Consider the following 14,015-nt stretch of genomic DNA (forward strand, 5'->3'; position numbering starts at 1 on the left):
GGTTTTAAATGTTGTCTTTTGAAACAAGTGATCTGTACCTCCCTTTCAAATGCTTTTATTGCATAACAGATGACAGGATGATGTTTAGTCAATCCATTTGTCTTTTATCATAGCAGAGGACAATATCAAAACAATGTTTGCACACTTGGTCTGTGCAGTAAGCTGCAGGTTCAGTGGTATTAAATGTAAAGTTAATGAGACCGTCTCAATCTATGTGTTTCTTGTTATATGTTGTTGCCGCCTTATCATTAACTTGCACAATAATTAAATTAAGTGAAATGTAAGCTATTATTTATGAGGTCTGAACTTTGCCATTGACCAGTAACCTTGACAATACTTTGCATGTTTATTTTGACATCAAAGAAAGTTAATGAAAAAACTGCAAATCAGGAAGTAAAAAAAAAAATAAACAGTGGCCACTTTAGATATTGCATAAACACTTAAGGACAATTTTTGAAACGGGCAAAGGCAGGTTATATTATATCAAAGACTATAGAATACCCAAGATGTGTTTTGAATGGGGAAAATGCTACACATTTGGTGCTAATGATGTTTGATGATATGCACTGAAACATTTGCCATCTCAACCTGATTTACAGAAAACAATGTTAAAGCATCCTTTTGTACATAGGAGTTTAAGCCACACATCTTCATCGTAGCAGAAGAGGCTTATAGGAACGTGCAAGGCCAGGTGGAGCCCATTAACCAATCGCTGGTCGTCTCTGGAGAAAGTGGAGCTGGGAAGGTAAAAAAAAAATTGTTTTGTGTCATTTCATAGATCATATTTTTCAGTGCTTATGTTTTACAGATACTACATGATATTAAAGAGGTCTGAAAACAAGCATAGCTCTACGTAAACTTCCCAGAGCTTTACTCTGAGTTGCTCTATTCTTACATGTCAGTCACTTTGTAAATCTGCATCACATTGTGAAAGATTCATAAAACATTCCCAGCTGAAGTGTGCTGCTCAAACTGTTCAGATCAGATTACAGTTACAAAAACACACCTGTTCAATATAAACCCACTGCTTGCTTGTATCTATTGAAGTTTAGAAAGCCTTTTTTGCTATATGTTTCAATAAAGTCTCTAAAAATAAAAGTAAAATTGATTTCTCATTATTCACAGTCTTTTAATGAACTGTCAAGTTCAATATATTTTAAATACATACAGAACTAGAATCAGGACTGATCTGAAAACAGTCAACTCACAACATGATTTAGACCACATCTCTTGTATTAAAAATCTCTTCAGACATGGACGTCACGGTGTCTGATGAAGTATTATGCCACTGTAGCCGCCTCTTCTCAGAAGTGCCAGGACACCGTAGAGAAGATAGAAAGACGAGTGCTGGACTCCAACCCTGTCATGGAGGCGTTTGGTGAGAAATACAGGGAGCAGTTGATGTTTCTGATTTCCTCTGTGAAGATCTGTGATATCATCCTTACATGCTTTCTTAAGCCTTTATTTTCCTTTTCCTTCTTCTCCAGGCAATGCCTGCACTTTACGCAATAGCAACAGCAGTCGTTTTGGAAAATACATCCAGCTTCAGCTCAACAGGTCAGTTTTGCTTTCTCTTTGTTACACACATGGAATTGAACCTGGAGAATCTTGTGAAAATCTTGTGAAAAATCTTATTTTTTATTTTTATTAATTTAGCTCTCAGCTGCTAGTTGGGGCATCAGTGCAGACCTATCTTTTGGAGAAGACCAGAGTGGCTTTCCAAGCACCAACTGAGAGAAATTTTCACATATTCTACCAGGTAAATTAAGAGACTGCATTCACAGAATAAAAATACTACCAAAGTATACACTGTCACAAGTCGCTTTTCCACCGAAATTACCTGGAACAATTTGTCCTAGGTACCCTACCCCAGACCTGTTGCTGTCTGTGTTTTCATCATGGCTTAAAGTACAGTGAAAATTACACAAATAGGCTGGTGACGTAGGACTGTGCACCACTGCTTCTCCCAGTCCAGGGCCGTTTCTCAATATGAAGTATGCAAATTTTGGACTTTGATTGAACTCCTGGGAACAGGACAACATAAGTCCAGTAATTCTGCAAAAGAAACATCAGCGTACTTGATAACATCAGTCAGCTAGCCTTGACTACTGCAATTTTCTTAACTTTATTTAAAACAAGACGTAATATAATATCAAATACCACTGCCTCTTTTTCTTTTCATTTAAACATGGTCTATTATGGTCTAAATTTAGTTCAGGCAACGTATGTACGTTACAATTAAACAAAATATTAGATTAAACCACATTGTTCTTTTCATTTTCATTTTAATAAAGTTAAAATAAATAAAATATATATACATTTATATAAGTATGTAAAGTTATGAAACATAGCTTTGTGCTCAGCCAAAACGATATGGCCTGGAACAAATAGTAGATTCATGAGACCAATGATTATCTGTTAGATTTACCCAAAACGAATTATATCTCATGTTTAGCCACTACAGAGACATCAGAGCCAGCAGCAAATGTCAGAAGGACAAGCCGAGATTACGGTATACACCACTCAATATTTCACGGATTTTGGACTACTCTGATGTTTTGCTGGGCATTGTAGTTGGTGGATCAGCGGTTCTGATTAAACGCTTCAGGACGCACAAGCGTGGAAAGCGAGCTGGCGTGCTCGTAATTAAGAACTTTAAAATTATTGTCTTGGTTATCTAAAAGTGCTCTTTTCCTTTAAACCTTGCCAAAAAACCATAGCCTGCGTTGGCTGTGAAACACAGTAGACTTTAATTATATGCACTTATTATGCTAATAAATGGTGGTTGAAATACAATGCTGCATGAACTCAATGAATCAGCATATTCAGCACCAAGTCCCATCCCAAAATTGAATGACCTTTGAAAAAGTACTACCTCGCGAACTTTATTTACATCCTTCTTCCTGCAGTGGAAACACACAAGTACCACATCGAAGTCCCTAGTTCCTGGGGAAAGTTCCTGCGGTGGAAATGGATTTGTTTTTTATTCGATTATTTCCAGTAATATGGTAATTCTATGTTGGTTGTTTATTATTGGTTTTATTTGAAGATGATGAAAGGAGCCACAGAGAAACAGAGACTGGAATGGATGCTGCCTTTGGAGCAAGACTTTGCTTGGTTGCCACATGCTGAGAAACCCTTAGAAGGCAAGGATTGTACTTCAAGAATTTGTATTTTGATGAATGAAAGCCAATTTTATGAGGCACTGTGTTATTATTTGACATTTTGCATTCTGTTTGTTTGTGTCTGAGCAGAAGACTGTTTGCAAGAGACTGTGGAAGCCATGATCAACCTTGGCATTGATGAGGGGAAACGTACTCAGGTTTTTAGGGTAAGTGAAAATGGTAAAAAATATATCAAAACCTCAATGATGATTGGTGTTTGATTGTGTTTTTAGACACAGAATACACTTAAGTTAATAAATTAACTTGTTAAATTACCTTATGTTATAAAGACAGTATTTATATAAATAGTGTATGGAGACAAAAAAAAGTGACCTTTTGATTTATGAATGTGATGTTATATGGATTCATGCCCCAAAATAAGACTGCACAGGAGACAAGAAAATGAAGTGCAAACTACTTTGATAGTGGGAGAATTTTTGAGAAAAATATATTGTACTGTAGTTTGTAAAATGACATGATTGTTGTCTTTTTGCAAAGATCCTTGCAGGTCTTCTGCAGCTGGGAAACGTGGACTTCAGTCCTGCATCAGAAGAGGCTCAGCCTTGTGAACTTGATGGACACTCCAAAGGTGTGATGTGTTTCTTCTGTATAGTTTATATAAAAAGCTTAGCTATGACAGTGAATTAGGCAATGCATATTCTAGACATAATGAGTACTTTTATGAATGATACGTCCCTGTCACATTCCTCCTCTCACTAGCAATTCACTGTGGCTCTTTGCTATTAACACTACTGGTCAAAAGTTTGGGATCTGTAACAATTGCTTATGTTTTTCAAAGAAGTATCTTCTGCTGTCCAAGCCTGCGTTTATCTGATCAGTAAAAACAGTAATATTGTGAAATATTACCGTATTTTCCGGACTATAAGTCGCACTTTTTTTCATAGTTTGGCTGGTCCTGCGACTTATAGTCAGGTGCGATTTATTTATCAAAATTAATTTAACATTTACCGAGAGAAATGAACCAAGAGAAAACATTACCGTCTCCATCCATGAGAGGGCGATCTATGCTTCTCACTGCTCCTGTAGTCTACACTGAAGACATAGAGCGCCCTCTCATGGCTGGAGACGGTAATGTTTTCTCTTGCTTCTAAATAAATGCGACTTATAGTCCAGTGCGACTTATATATGTTTTTGTCCTCGTCATGACGTATTTTCGGACTGATGCGACTTATACTCAGTTGCGACTTATAGTCCGAAAAATATGGTACAATTTAACTGTGAAATGTGAATATATTGTAAAATGCTATTTATTGCTGTGAATTTTCATCAACATTACTCCAGTCTTCAGTGTCACATGATCTTCAGAAAACATTCTAATATGTTGATTATCATCAAAGTTGAAAACAGTTGTGCTCTTTCATATGTTTGTGGAAACCATGTGCATTTTATTTTTCAGGATTGTTTGGTGAATAGAAAGTTCAAAAGAGCAGCATTTGTTTGAAGTAGAAATCTATTGTAACATTATAAACGTCTTTACTGTGTCTTTTTCAGTTTAATGCATCCTTGCTCTATAAAAGTATTACTTTCTTATATGAAATAAGAATAGTAATATCTATTGTATACTGAGGCCAAAGACGTGTTGATATTAGTAGCTTGTGTTGATCACTGTTCTCTCTCTGTATTTATGCTGTGCTCAGGTTTCCTGGGGAAAGCCGCTGACCTGCTGCAGGTGTCCTTAGACGAGCTGCAGTCGTGTCTGACCGTGAGAACTCTGCGCGCTGGCAAACAGAGCGTCCTCAAACCTTGCTCTCAGTCGGAGTGCGGCGTGCGCAGAGACTGTCTGGCTAAAGTCATTTATGCACAGTGAGTCGTATGAAAACGCTTACGAATAAAAACCGATTTCATATATAAGGAAACGTAGAGTTTTGCATTATTTATAAAATTCGATATACTTAAAGCAAATGCTGTAGCAAATAGTTTTAATGAACATATTTCAAGATTATTATTTAATTTTTTCATTTACAGGCTATTTGACTGGTTAGTCACTTTCATAAACAACAGTATGTGTGCAGACAATTCCATGTGGTGCAACTTCATTGGTACATATTCTAAGTATTCACTTATTTAATTGTAATATATTGCCTAATATAATAATTACTGCTAATTTAATGTCAAATCTTTTTTTTTTCTGAATGCAATGAAAATACATCTAAAACACATTTAATCATTGGCTGCTGTCTTCTACAGGTTTGCTGGATGTGTACGGTTTTGAATGCTTCCTCCTGAACAATCTAGAGCAGTTGTGCATTAATTACGCTAACGAGAAGCTGCAGCAGCACTTTGTGGCTCATTACCTGAAGGCCCAGCAGGAGGAGTATGTGACCGAAGGGCTGCAGTGGTCCTTCATACGGTACCAAGACAACCAGGGCTGCCTGGACCTGATTGAAGGCAGTCCTTCCAGCATTTTCTCCCTTCTCAATGAGGTCAGCTTGCACTTATCAGAAATCAGAAAATTATTTGCATCACAAATGTAGTGACTGCCTTTATTTATAGCTTATCTCTCATCTTGCATAGTGGAAGAGCTTTTTTTGTAGCACTATTGAGTTTATTTCTTTATTTCTCTTCATTCTATCTGTCTGATTCTTTGGCCACTGTCTTTCTGTGGTCCAGGAGTGTCGTCTGAACCGAGCATCGGATGCGACGCAGTTTCGTGTGCGTCTGCAAAAGGAGCTCTTGGATAACTCCAGCATCAGCTGGGACAAACTCAGCAAAGAGCCCCATTTTACGGTGGCCCACTATGCAGGCAACGTCAGTTACCAGATTGAGGGCATGATGGAGAAAAACAAGGTGCGAACTATAAAAGTAGTTGCACACATAAACTATGTGACTTTTCTATGCTGGAATTTCTTTCTTCGGGATTAATGAAGTCCATTTGTTCTGTAGGACCCGGTTCCCCCTGAGATCATCAGTCTCCTTCAGAAGTCCCAGGATTCATTGCTGCACAGTCTCTTTGCTGAAGATGACCGTGAGAGCGAAGGGTCTAGAAAACACAGTAAAGTGGTCACTGTTGTCTCCAAATTTAAGGTACAGATTTGTAAACTGTATTAGATTGTGTTTATTTAGAGATTTCTTTCTGTTGTTTTAAATAATTAAAAATGTGCTTTAGCTCTTAACCATTTTTCCCAGTAAATATATTTCTAAAGGTGCTGTTGAGATTAAATTTTCACCAGATGTTTTTAACAGCCCAAGTAATCCATACCTACAAATAAGTTCAGAAATTAAGTTGTGTAATAAAACCGAGTTACACATGGAAAAATAGGTCAAAGGTAAAGTTTTAAAGAAGACGGATACAGATACTGACCTGCAACTGTGTTTGATATAATCATTTGTTTGTGTTTCTGTGAATATGCAGAACTCTCTTGAAAGCTTGATGAAGATTTTGCACAGCACCACACCGCACTACACACGCTGCATCAAACCCAACCCCGACTGCAGACCGCTCACCTTCAAAAAGGAAGAGGTATGAAAAACAGATGCATTTCTGTCTCATTTCACTTGGGATTCCCTTCACGGCTTGGTTTGTGACGTCTCGTTTTGGTTTGCATACAGGTTATCGTTCAGCTTGAGGCCTGTGGGATAGTGGAGACCATAAACATCAGTGCAGCAGGATTTCCCATCAGGTAACACTACAAGCACATCTCAGTCTCTACAGTTAACAAATAATACACTCAATATTACAGCAAATGATGTAATTCAAAATAAACTGGACGACATTCCAAAATTTTGGAATGTCGTTAATCAAGGTTAGAGATGTTCTTACAGAATTCCTTTCAGAATCCAAACTAAATTAGTTTTGTATTACTTGTACAGGATCCCATATGGCAGTTTCCTCCAAAGATACGGGATGATTGCAAACACCAAACTAACTGCACAAATAAACCGAGCGGACAGTACGTAGAACATGATGTGTATACAAAGAACTGTCTGTTTTTTTCCGTTCTCCTAATATCTGAATCCTGTCTTTTCTTTCAGTATCCTTCTCTCATTTCTTTCTGTCCTTAATGAACACCGTGCTTATAATAATGTGAATTACAGGTGAATTACTGCATGCTTATTTAGTGGATATTTTGCATGCAGTGATGCATTTGCTTGCCCTTTCCTTTTTCTCTCTTTACTATTTTTTTCTTACTAATGTCTTTTGTAGAAACAAATAGATCTTTGTTCAAGTGGTTGAATCTTTTTTGCATGTGGTTTCATGTCACTGCTTGTGGGATTTGATACAGATAATAATTTCTTACATGTGCACATTAGTTAGTTGAACATTAGTAAAAGTCTGTTCTTAATCTCCGATAAACCAAGGGAGCTTGATGCCGTCCCTAAAGATCTACCTTTCTGAAGAGACTAAATCTAATCAAACACACCAAAACCAACCAAGTTAGGTATTGAAAAATACAGGTGTGTGTTAGAGCAGGATTGGGAGTAAAATCTACAGGAAGGTGGATTCATGGGAACAGGACTGAACATGTCTGCTCTAATACCTAGACCCACCACGAGTAAAAGCAAGCTTTTAACAAAACATGATGCACCTATAAGATGACCCTAAAGTGCTTCATTTCAGTTGCATTAGGGTAAACGGGGTAAAGTTTTCTGCTAATAAATGTCATTGTACTTCACCAATTGATTTATCACAGTACATTTAACACAGTTGTTTGTGATACAGTTTTCTTAAATGTCATGTTTAATATGCAGATGAGGCTTTATCTAATTAACTCACATCAATTTGCATATACATGTTATATTTTACTATTTTTTAAGAATAAACTCTTATATAAATCAGGTAAATAATATATGACCATATATGATACTGTAAAAATCTTTAGAATTTAGATGGGTATAAAATTGCGAAGTTGGTTTATGTAAGTAAACCAAAACAAGCACCTAAACGGGTGTTTTGGGTGTTTTCTCTCCTGAAGAAGCAGAATTCCTCAAAATCTCAACATTGACCTATGCATGAAAAGCAATGGTTTTACTAGCTATCCCTTGCCTTAAACCACAATTAAAGTTGCATAAAAAAATGTATTTCTAAAGCTCCTGTTTCATTCACAGGCCCTGGGATGAGTGATCAGGCTGTTCTGGGATCCGCTGTAGAGGATGTGCTCAATGTGGTCCTCAAGAGAAGTGCCACACACTCCACCCTCAGCCCTGAGGACAACAACAACATGGTGCACTGTGGCAGGACCAAAGTCTTTCTCACACACTCCTTGGTAAAGCACGCACTCTGATTACTTATGATTGTTATGCAATTTGTAAAATAATCGTTTGCTCTGAGGAAGCTGTTAAAGTTCACTGAACTCTTTCAGCCTGTTTACTCTGTCTCAGCTGATGCAATCACAGATGTCAGATGTGTTTGATCTTGATGTCAGTAGTTAATTGAGCGTGTGTTGTGCAGCTGGAGATGCTGGAGGAGCACAGGAGCAGGGTGCGCTCACAGAAGGCCTTCTGTATCCAGTGCTGCTGGCGCAGGCATCAGACCCGTCAGTGTAAGCTGAGGACACAGGCTGCCACCCGCTTACAAGCAGGTTAGCATTTAACCTCTTTATTCTGTGATTACAGGTCGTATGGTTGGATAACAAATAGGGCTGCACTGTTTGGGGAAAAATGAAATGGAATTATTTTTATTTTTATTTTTTTTCTGACATTTTGTGGTTATATATCAATATGGCTTTTTAATGAAAAAAATTACGAATAAATAATTATTATTATTACTGCTTAAAATATCAAAAAAGTTACTAAATAAAAACAAAGTAATAAATATTACTATATTGTAATTTCACTGTAAAATGAAAAAAAAAATCATTTAAGAAATGTATTTATTTATTCATACACTTCAACAGTAAAATTACAATAATAATACTGTGGCTGTCTTAATTTTGTCATTTTAACCATTACATTAAACCATTAAACTTTTATTTTGACGGAAAACCGCATAGAGAAGTCAAAGCTTCTCTTTTGTGGAAAACGCTTCTCATTACAACTTTTTATTTTAAATAAATCATGCAATCATAATGACAGATTACCTTGTTCTAGACTTTTCACAGTTATTGCTAAATGTTAAAGCTGGATATAAGCTGGTTGTGTTTGTAGACACATGTGTAGGCACAGCTTAAGTGATAAAGTGCACAATCGAGAAGACATTATTCCTCAGGAATAGATCCAGTGACTGTGCATTTCTCTCTGACCTCTGTCTGGCTGAAGGAGCAGACATCTGCTGTGCGTCTAGATGTTGATACCTGATCAACTTCCTCCTGATTATCCCTTAAACTCAGAACAGAACAGATGCAGCTCATCTGAGCCACACACCTGCTTCACTGAGATCAGTAGAGCCATTATGCTACTTATCACAAACTCCATATCTGCTTCTGTCCGAGTTTAAATCCTAAGAAAAAATGGCTCTATATAGTTATAAAGTGTTTTTAACACTATGTGCATCTTTTTTCACAGGTGTGAGAACCTGGCTGGTCAGAAGAGAGATTAAGAAATGGCACAAAGCTGCATCAATCATCCAAACCAAATGGAGGCGCTGGAGGGTAAGCATTGTGCTGATTTTTATTTTTGTTAATAAAGATTTATTGGACAGGACTTGATTTAGTCTTTTGGAAATCGATTGGATTGTGAAGACAGTTTTATACCAGGGATGAAGGCAGGTGTTTGGAAGGGAAGAAATAAAATGCAAACATAATTATTTTTCTATTTTATTAATCTTGTAAAATGTAATGAAATTCTTTTTTAGTTTTTGAGTAATAAAGTGCTACACAGCAGAGATTTCCTGTTTAAATTAAAACACGGTCGAAAAATAGTATGCTATTCCTTAAAAAGTATTTTGTGAAATTGTTTAATAGATTACATTAGATTAGATTAGATTCAACTTTATTGTCACTGCACATGTAAGGTACAAGGCAACGAAATGCAGTTAGCATCTAACCAGAAGTGCAATAAGCAGTAAATACAGTATATATAAGGTCTAGAATATGTACAATGACTATACAGATAAGTATTATGAACATAATTTACAGATTTTAAATACTATCAGCATGACCTACAGATAGGTGTACTATGAACATACTATACAGATGGATTATGTGAAAGTGTATGTACACTATAGGCAGAACTATGAACATATGAACATCATTTACACTATTGCAATGGACAGTAAAGTGCATAGACAAATTCCAGTGTGCAAATGTATTACTCAGTGTTTCTGGATGAACAGACAGTAGTGCAAGTAATAACAAGTTACTGTTTTTTGCTTGTAAATAAATAAAGTATTACTTTGAGAAGTACATTACACTATATTATATACATTTTTAATGAAAAGATTTGAGTGCAACATAGTTTTGTTTTGTAATTGTAATATTCTTTTTAAAAAAATGAATTATTATTGTCGTTAGTATACAGTATTATTATATTCCTGTGAAATGTACCCAAACTGAACGTTTATTTTGTTATAAGACCTTTGAGTTTCTGTGTAACTTATTTAATATGCTTTATCAAATGAAATGTTTGTTTTACTTCCTTTTTCATTTAGAAATGTGTCATAAAATGAGTTACAAACAGCATTTCCTGCTGACTTTAAATGTAGATTGTTTTAGCTTCAGTTCTACATGTTTTGTGGCGTTCTCTTATCTCTCTGTGTTCCTCCTGGATAGGCGTGGATGGATGCGTTAGCTGAGGCAGAGCTGGATGATGCTGAGGATTTCATGGAGAACGAAGCATCATGTGTGTCTCCGAAGCTGGATGCTCTGCTGAAGGAGAGAGGCTCTGTGCAGCTCTCCAGCATCCAGGAGCCTGTGATGGTCAGAGGATGGCCCATCGGTCTGGTCATGGCCTCTGCTCCCAGCGTCACCGTCTCTCTGACAGCCACGGGTTTCCAGCGGATCGTGTCTATGATGGCCTGTCTAAAGATCCCATTCAGACAAGGCGAATACAAAGTAAAGACCAATCAGTTTGACCAGGGAGTGGCGTCTATCAGAGCTCAGCCGCGGGTAAGAGACGCTTCAGACATACGGCTATCTTGAATGACCAGGAGAAATACAGCTTAGTAGAGAACTTCATTTCAGTTATTTTTCCTAACCGATTATTTTAAATGAGAATTGAATTAAATTAGAAAGGATCAGTGTCTGTGACCGGTTAAAAATACTAACAATTGTTTCCCGGGGATAAATATATTTTTACTTAATAAATTAAAAAAATGTTTTGTGATGCACGAAAGGAAACAGACGGCAGAAAGCGGCATCCTATTTTTCTTTAGGCTTATTTTATGCACAAACATTAGTTTTTATTGTGAATGTACACAAATAAAGACAAACCATTTACAATTCTGATTATCTTTATGGCTGCAGTGATTGCGCTGGTGCTGCATGTGCGTACAGAGTTAAGCTTCGCCTGTTCATTATCAGAATAAAATGCAGTCATTCAACGAGAAACAACTGCTCCGTTTAAATAAGTAGTAAAAATCAGTGGTGTTAGCTGTTATCACCGTACCGCTGTAATGTTATGCAAAGTACATAATAATCATTTGTCATTCAAAAACATTGTGAATTCGGAAACATTTTATTTGTGTTGAATGAGAGACCCAACGCTGGTTTCAGTTTTGTTTTAGCCTAAATGAATTCATTTTGTCTTGTCGTGTATACTGCTATAACTTCTGAAAGGCCTATTTAGGGCTCAAGCCCAAAGGGCGAGAGGCCTATTGTTTTCCTTAGGATTATTTTTTATTATTATTAGGGCTCAAGCCCAAAGGGCGAGAGGCCTATTGTTTTCCTTAGGATTATTTTTAGGGCTCAAGCCCGAAGGGGCGAAGAGCCCTATTGTTCTTCTAAGGATTATTCTTGTTATTATTATTTTTATTTTTTATTAAACCTTCCGGGGTGTTTTGGGGGCCTTAACATGCTCAAAAACTCTTGAAAATTGGCACACACATTGGAATCTGCGGCCATCAGGACGCCGCAGAGGCTGGGACCCGGGCGTGGCACAGGGGCTCTACAGCGCCCCCTGGAAGACAGTCAGAATTCTTGAACCATAGCTCACACACACTTGCATGTGTTTATATCAAACTCGGTACACTTATAGATCTCATTGAGCCGAACAACTTTCACACTTTATGTCATAGGCTCCGCCCAACAGGAAGTCAGCTATTCAGGGCTGTTTAAAAAAAGCATGCTCTGGAATTTGAAATACTCCTCTGAGGTTTTCAACCCGTTCGCCACGAAACTCGGTGAACATGATCTCAAGACATTGAGGATGAAAAATTGCGAGAGGATTTTTGATATCTCGAACGGTTTGCCCGTGGCGAGGCATGGAACTTATGGCGAGAAATGAGAAACAGGAAATGTCTAATAACATCCACATACATTTCCTGAATTTGATCAAACTTCATGGGTTTGTTCGTTGTATGATACCGATTGTATATATGTGGCTATTAAGAGTCAACGTTATAGCGCCACCAACTGGCAGCAGGAAGTGTGTCATTTTCCAAATGCTTTGAATTCAGCATCTTATTTTTACTCGATTTACTTAAAACTTCATCAGAATAATGACAAAACACGGCCGATGTAAATCTGTTGTGGGGATATTGATATCTGATATAGTGTTGCCATGGCAACGTGTCAAACTTGAATGTTCTGTTATGGTGAGTTTGAGGCAGACAACAAGCTCAGATTTACATGAAACTCAAAACACATATCAGTATTAGTGATAGCTAGACAATGGCAAAAGCTTTTAAAAGGGCGTGAAGGAGGCACTCTATAGCGCCACCTTTTGTCAAAAGTGGGGGGGTTAGTTTTAGCTACAGACACCAAACTTGGTACATAAATTGTTCTTTTCAAGACGGACAACTTTCTAATTCACAGTCATCAGCTACGATCAACAGGAAGTCGGCTATTTTGATTTGAATGTGTATTTTTGAGATTTTACAGTTGTGAATTAATGAATACTCCTCACAGGGGAAGTACACTATACACACCAAACGTTGTCTACATGAAGAAAAAACATCGAGGAACTTAAATTGCGAACAGATTTTGGTTAGCTTGAACGGTTTTGTCGTGGTGATTTTTTGAAATGACAGTAAAAAGTGAAACATTAATCGTCTTGTATTTTTAAATTGCAGCTTCCAAACCTTTAAAAAACATTTTTAATTTAGAAAACCAGTGATTCTGAGGAAATATGCATAGTTTCATGACTTTACAGCACTGTATGATTAAAAGAAAATTAAAAAACTGTCAGACATCTGATCTCACTCTGTCACTCTGTGTGCTGACTCTGTGTGTGTGTGTGTGTGAGTGTGAGTGGGGGAGGGGTGTGAGCTGAGTGGCAGACAGACAGAGAGAGAGAGAGAGAGAGAGAGAGAGAGAGAGACTTAAACATCTCTTTAATCACCAGAAAAAAAACTGTATTTTAAATAGTTATTTTTTTGTTGTTGTTGCTAATTGTGCTGTTATCATTACATCTTAAGAAATATCTTAGGCCTTATCCTTTTCTGACAGTTTCAGGGATTAAAAAAAATCCTAAAAAACCTTATTTGTGCTGCAAATAATAATTTCAAACTCATTTGATACTGACCTCTGTCACCCTGTGACATGACATTTATTTGAATTTACATAATCTCAAGGATGTAACAGTAAAACTGTTCAGCTCACAGATGAAGACTAAGCTTTAATGCAAGCAGAACTATTTCACAAATGCTTATAGGTTAATGAAATCATAACAAAACACTTTTAAATTATTTAAGGATTTGGTAACACTTTAAAATAATGTCTCAATTGTTAACATTAGTAAATGCATTGGTAACACTTCATAATAGCTGCAATTCTTAGCTAAGCATTAGTAAATAGT

At 36.9% G+C, this 14,015-nt stretch overlaps 1 protein-coding gene across 2 annotated transcripts in view; it reads left to right on the top strand.

Moving 5' to 3' along the window:
* myo19 (myosin XIX) overlaps window positions 1–14,015 on the top strand; it is a 42,339-nt gene that overhangs the window by 8,710 nt on the left and 19,614 nt on the right. The window contains exons 4-22 of one of the 2 annotated variants that reach the window (XM_026240575.1): window positions 632–745; window positions 1,252–1,378; window positions 1,488–1,557; window positions 1,657–1,759; window positions 3,050–3,146; window positions 3,255–3,331; window positions 3,663–3,753; window positions 4,823–4,988; window positions 5,151–5,224; window positions 5,373–5,608; window positions 5,796–5,972; window positions 6,069–6,209; window positions 6,538–6,645; window positions 6,735–6,805; window positions 6,996–7,075; window positions 8,232–8,389; window positions 8,575–8,704; window positions 9,627–9,712; window positions 10,832–11,167. In XM_026240575.1, coding sequence (XP_026096360.1) covers window positions 632–745; window positions 1,252–1,378; window positions 1,488–1,557; window positions 1,657–1,759; window positions 3,050–3,146; window positions 3,255–3,331; window positions 3,663–3,753; window positions 4,823–4,988; window positions 5,151–5,224; window positions 5,373–5,608; window positions 5,796–5,972; window positions 6,069–6,209; window positions 6,538–6,645; window positions 6,735–6,805; window positions 6,996–7,075; window positions 8,232–8,389; window positions 8,575–8,704; window positions 9,627–9,712; window positions 10,832–11,167 — 2,442 coding nt within the window. Of the gene's footprint in view, window positions 1–631; window positions 746–1,251; window positions 1,379–1,487; window positions 1,558–1,656; window positions 1,760–3,049; window positions 3,147–3,254; window positions 3,332–3,662; window positions 3,754–4,822; window positions 4,989–5,150; window positions 5,225–5,372; window positions 5,609–5,795; window positions 5,973–6,068; window positions 6,210–6,537; window positions 6,646–6,734; window positions 6,806–6,995; window positions 7,076–7,157; window positions 7,221–8,231; window positions 8,390–8,574; window positions 8,705–9,626; window positions 9,713–10,831; window positions 11,168–14,015 lie in introns of those variants that run through there. The other variant, XM_026240576.1, reaches the window with a different exon arrangement.

Source organism: Carassius auratus, linkage group LG30F, assembly GCF_003368295.1.
Source record: "Carassius auratus strain Wakin linkage group LG30F, ASM336829v1, whole genome shotgun sequence".
Classification (NCBI taxonomy): domain Eukaryota; kingdom Metazoa; phylum Chordata; class Actinopteri; order Cypriniformes; family Cyprinidae; genus Carassius; species Carassius auratus.